Genomic DNA, 6000 nt, shown 5'->3' with positions numbered 1-6000 from the left:
AGTTACCAGTCAAAGCTCATTTCACTAAGGGTGTCTTCATGTGACTGGAAGAAAGTGAGTCAACCTTTGTAGACAAGATCTATCCACTGGCAACACAGAAGTCTCCCCAGTCCCTTTTCAGACATCTCCTTCAGTAGATGTACTGACCTGGTCTCTCGCTCATTGGATATGGCCTATTCCAGATTGATTTCAGGAGATAATGAGAAATGGAGATTTTCCTACCTGTAAAACAGGATCCCAAAAGTCCCCACCCCCACCACTCTGAAGGCCTGCCATATTGTAGGGGTTAGCCTTAGTTATATTAGGTGAGATCATTTTTTCCTTCCTTTCCCCAATAGTGTGTTATGGATGGATTTGTAATGATAAAGAACTGTAAAGAGTTAATTGTTCAAGTTTCTTTAAGCAATTTATCATGGAAAGAACTCATTGGAGTCAGTCACAAAATGTTCAAAGGGAAAAGTTCTGTTTCATGAGTGAAGTAAGTGTTTCTGCCAGGAATTGCTAGCCAGGACTCACCCTATCCATTCCTAAGAATATACGAATGAAATGCCAATAGTAAATATCTGCTGCTCATAGCTAGAAAGAAAATATCCATTTCTTATGCAAAACTTCTTGATCGTTATTTTAAAAGCATTAGGAAACACTTGTCTATGTTTCTGGATTTGAAAGTAGTGAATTTTATCCCCAAACTCTAAGAAACATTTGTTTTAAAATGAATCTAAATGTGTCTTTGAGGGTAAAAGAATGAGATGAGATTTCAAAGTTTTCCTGCAATATCTACATGGGTGCGTGGGTGAATGTATGTACATTTTGCACATTACTTTGAAAACTCTTTGTTTTATTTGTTTCAATTTATAAAATGCAGCTGGCCAGTGCTGTAAGAGCATATACAGGTCAGTTAAAAAACCACCCAAAAAACTAGCATATGTTAGGAAGTGTACACCTGATTATGAAGGCCGCAATGTGATGGCAAGTCTGACAAAAATCTGTCAAATACATGTTTTACCTGAATGGTTTAGTAACTTTTTTTTACTGTAATCCATCACAATATAATATACCATATTAGTAGATATTTCCCTTATTCTTCCATCAGTACATCTAACATGATACATGAACAACTTTCAATAATTATTACATTCAACTTGTGTACAAAGAAAAATTAAATTAGCCACAGTGGTTATTATTACAATGAAATTCCAAGCAAAGGTTCCAATCTAAAGTAGTCTGCCCCAGGAAACAGTCAAGATGAACGTATGGTTTAAATCGAACGTGTTCCTTTTAAAAGTTTGTGTCATCACATAGCCTGTAAAGAACTTCTAAAAATAAAGGCCTGAACCTGTTCACACTGAACACAGTGGCAAAATTCCCAGAATTCAGGAGGAGAAGAAATCTAATTTAAAAAAACCTATGCAATTAAATTAAATGCAAGGAACATAACATTGTCACAGGATAATGGTCTCCTGATGTGGTGCAAATCAAGGGTCTCAGTGGGCTTGGATGAGGCCCTAAAGCAAAGGCAAAATGGAAAGGCACTTCATGGAAAATAAAGGTCTAGGTCAAGCAAGAGACATTGATGCTGTGACAATTAATTTATAATAACTTCATTTTTAAGGTACCAAAATGATTTATTTAGGGTTGATCACTTAATCCAATGGTTGTTGATACATTGTGAGTAACTGTTACTCACTGCGGACCTAATCCTATAAAACTGAACAAAGCCCAAATAAAATGGCTTTGTGCTAATAAAAATGTGCTGAGGACAGTGGGCTGAGGGAAGGAATCAATCTGAACCCTCTAATTGATCACTGCCATGAGATTGAGCCCATTGGAAATGAAACTTGATTAGCAGTGCATTGCCAAGAGTGCTTGTGCTTAAGATACCTCATAACATGAGCTACATTTTACAGTGCTAATCATAATAATACTTAGCACTTACAGAGCACTTTTCAAAAGTGCTTTATAAACACTACATAAGATCTAAATCCTACAGTCCTTACGCTGGCAGAACTCCCATTGATTATCAATGGGGGTTTTGCCTAATAAAAGAGAAGGGTAAGTACTACAGGATTTGGCCCATATTAATTAATCCTCACAAAACCTATATGAGGTAGGTAAGTATTATTATCTGCCATTTTATAGATGGCAAAACTGAGGCACACAGGTTAAATGACTTGCCCTAGGCCACAGAAGAAGTCAGGTTTAGGACTCAGGAGTTCTTGTGCTTAAATCACTGGACATAAAGGACTAGACGATGGCATAAAGCCATAGGAGCCAGATTACATGGACTCATGGGGAAAGCGGGCCCATCCCCAGCTGTGGTTACCTGCCTGACTGGACCAAATTTGAGTGGCACTGCGATCTGGTGCAGAGGGTCACAATGACACTCAAATTTGGCCCAGCTGCCCCTCTGCCATGCCTTACCAAGTATAGGGGGGTTCTGCTCCTTATACCCCTACTGAGGGTTTAATCCTCAGGCTCTAACTCCTGGCCCCCTACTCAATTTTTACGAACCCAGCACCTATCCACAAAGCCACAGGCTGCGCTGAAGGGGTGTGTGAAGAGACTGCACTGCTACCAGAGGAGGGTGCAGAGGGACTGTACTACAAGCCTCAATGCATCTTTGTATGGTAACATAAACTGCTTTACTACCTGGTGATTATAGAAGCCATGGCTGCTCATATGTTATGTTTACTTTAAAAAATACAACAGATCTGAAATGTTAAAAGATATCTAGATAATTGTTAGAGATGGGACAACATGGGGGAGTGCACATGAGGTAACTGGATCTGGAAGTGTTTGGAGGTCCATGGACAGGTCTTATTTTTCCCCATTCTGCACCCAAGGGTACCACCATTTTGGATGCCATTACTCCTGGAAGTACTGTCCCAAAAAGGGGTGTTTTCACAAAGGAAATCATGGCCTTAATGCACTGGGAACCAGCAGAGGTGGTGATGCCATTCCTAGATGTGCACCAAGGTATCTGGGAATATCATAAAAATATTGGGCTATATTCTCCCTACCTGTGGAAAAACTCACAGAAACGTCAATGTGCTCTGAAAATTCCGTAACTTTTGGAATAACTCAGTTTCCGCAGCATTCGCCTCTCTAAAAGAGGGGCTTGGGCCATGCAGAGGGGGCAGAGAGCATGGCCTTCTAACCATGCAGAACCAGAGGATCCATGAGGAATTCCAGATCCATCCCTGGAAATCTTGGAACCTCTGTGCTGTACCTCACTAGCCCAAACAGCTTAGCCCTGTCAGGAGCTGTGCTGTCATATGCTCCCTCCTTTAGCACTAGGTATCACCCCCTACAGTTTGGTGCATGGGGTCAAAAGCTGGGAAAGGGAGTTAAGGCTGCAACTAGCAGCATTAAATCATGCATAGATTTATCCTTGGAAATGCACCAGATTTGGAGGACAGCATGTCACCATACAGCTGGTACTCTCCAGTGCCTCACCACCTATGCCCAACAAAATCGGGGTTGCTCCAGAAGTACAGTGTTTGCATGGAGACACATCTCAGATTCAGGGAGAAGATGCATCATGCTACATTGGCTCTACTTCCTCCCTCCCCCACACACCATTTCTGTGGCTTTGGGGCCCTTTATACCCTTCATCACTCCTCTGATTTCCTTTATTTTGCACAAGAGGGGAGGAAAGCTGCTCTGCCAGCCTCCATGTGGGGTGCCTGTTGGTAAACAGGAGATTTGAAGGAAATACATAGACAGCTCAGCTATCTCCAGTCTGGCTCATCCCCAGAAGTTACCTCAGTTACTGGCTTGCATCACTTTGTGATACAATCACTGTAGCTTCTCTCCCATTTATTTTAGTAGGTTGTAAAAAAAATATCTCAGGCTTCAAGCTAATCGCATTTGCCTTGCTTTATGAAATCAGAAATGCCTACCTAATTTTACTGTGTTTTGGGGACTGAAGATCTACATAACCAGGACAATTTTAAATGCAATATATATGTCTTATTGCTGCCAACCCATAGAAACAGGAATTATAACTTTTCCCTTTGAAGAATAACTTCAGCTTTTCCAATCATTCAGTAACCACTGAAAAATGTTCAGTATTGTCATCAGCCCAAAGAAATGGACGTAAAACACTTCTGAATAGCAACATGGCTCAAGTCAGAGAAAAGGGAAGAAAACCACTTGTTTTTTCATTCCAGTTCTTATTCAGTTACTGAATTCTTTATGCTTTTGCGCATATGTGTGGGAGAAAAAGATGGTAGCTACCAAGCAGATTTTTATCACTGACAATTTGCATTTACTGGCAAATGAAAATATTAAAGTATACAATATATATTTCTTACAAATAATTTCCTAGAAGAACATTTTGGTTTTAAACAGCAGCTCCATTTTAACTTGGGAGTAGTAAGGAACAGATGAACATTAAATTGTGCTTCTCATCACTGAAGTTCTTTGTTTAAAATAGCTGGATCACTGACTCTCTTGATTTTCCAACTCCAACCCATTTTACTGGTGAGGGATAGAAGGGGAGAGAAACGACTATTAGAACACTGACTGGGAGTAAATAGTATCATGAATTAATTTTAATCATTTTAATTTTTTAATATGAAGTTTTGGTACAAAATCGGCAACAAACTCCAAACCTGAAACAAAGTGCTGAAAAAGTGTCTCTCTTAAATAGTTTCTCCTGCTGTATCACTAACACAGAGTATACTGGAGCATTGAAAGCATGGAGTAATTATGCTATAAACACAAAGCATTGCAGTTTGAAGGCCTAACAGAAGGGTGAGGCACGTCAGTTGCATGGTCAACTGTCATTATCTTGGGTGATGGATGTCTAGCTAAACCCATGCAATCTAAAGCAAGAATTCTGTCAGACTTTATAGTCTTCTCAATGTAGATGTGAAAACCATGAGACACAAACACCATAGCATGGTTAAATATGGAGGTTGTCACTTTATTTTAAAATGATTACACAGATGGGGTAATCATCAGGGCTGCCGAGAGGGGGGGGGCAAGTGGGGCCCCCACGAGAGTTTTCGGCGGCACGTCCTTCAGTGCCACCAAACACACCCGGAGTGAAGGACCCGCTGCCGAAGACCCGCCACCGCTTCTTCCGCTTCGGGTCTCCGGCGGTGAGGGGTCCTTCTGCTCCACGTCTTCGGCAAAGTGCTCCGAAGACCCGGAGCGGTAGGACCTCCGCTGCCGAAGACCCCAGGCCCCCTGAATCTTCTGGGCAGCCTTGGTAATCATCCAACTATCTGGTAGAGTTCACCCAGTGAAGCTCTCCACTGGCACCAATGGCCCTGGGTACTACAAATGTGAGAATCGGTGTGAAGGCCATGCCCTAAGGGCTGCCAAGGGACCCTGACTGGAAGTTAACACCCCAAACACATTCCCCTCCTCCACATCAGAGGTAGAAGATATAAGATGAGGAGGAGACACATCTGCATGAGCCATGGAGACATATCTGCTCACCATGCATTGCTGCTCTCAGGACCAGTGTCCAGACAGCACTGTGAGTTACAGGGACCTCCATGAAACACCTTCTAACCCACCCCACAACTGCACTGGAATCTGCTAAAGTTGTGACAAGTAACTGACACCCACCAAATCCGACCTCCTGGGTGCTGGCTGGAAGGTGAAAACCCATATGGTAATTTGCCACTTTTGACATATGGGGAAAAAACTCTTCCAGACCCCAAAACTGGGGATCAGCCTAGTCCTGGAGTCAAAGGAGATCTGTCAACTATATCAAAGGTGGGAATGGTGGGGCTGAAACAGGTAGCCCAGGATAGCTACTTGGCTAGGCAGCAGATGATAGCAAACTGCCTCCCCCTCCAGCTCCTGCAGGCAGGAGCCAATTCCATGGTCCCATTACCATCCCCACCACCATTAGCAGCAGCAGTGGGTGGGACAATCTCTAATACCTGACTCAGTATGTGATACCCTTCCTCCCTCACACACACACACACCCTAAAGCACAAGGAAGGGGGTTGGAGGGAAGGGAAAGAAAAGCAACCTCCC

The 6000-nt window shown here is 42.5% G+C and overlaps 1 protein-coding gene across 2 annotated transcripts in view; it reads right to left on the bottom strand.

Annotated features, from left to right (window-relative positions):
- Positions 1 to 821: 821 nt before the first annotated feature.
- The window catches only part of ADSS1 (adenylosuccinate synthase 1), a 229222-nt gene continuing 224043 nt past the window's right edge, over positions 822 to 6000 (bottom strand). For both annotated transcript variants that reach the window (XM_073349803.1, XM_073349802.2), the window contains one exon: positions 822 to 4482. In XM_073349803.1, the coding sequence (XP_073205904.1) occupies positions 4430 to 4482 (53 nt within the window). In that variant the 3' untranslated portion in view covers positions 822 to 4429. The remainder of the gene's footprint in view (positions 4483 to 6000) is intronic.

Source organism: Lepidochelys kempii, chromosome 6, assembly GCF_965140285.1.
Source record: "Lepidochelys kempii isolate rLepKem1 chromosome 6, rLepKem1.hap1, whole genome shotgun sequence".
Taxonomy (NCBI): Eukaryota; Metazoa; Chordata; order Testudines; family Cheloniidae; genus Lepidochelys; species Lepidochelys kempii.
The sequence above is the reverse complement of the archived record's forward strand: the minus strand, read 5'-3'. Positions and strand labels throughout refer to the sequence as shown.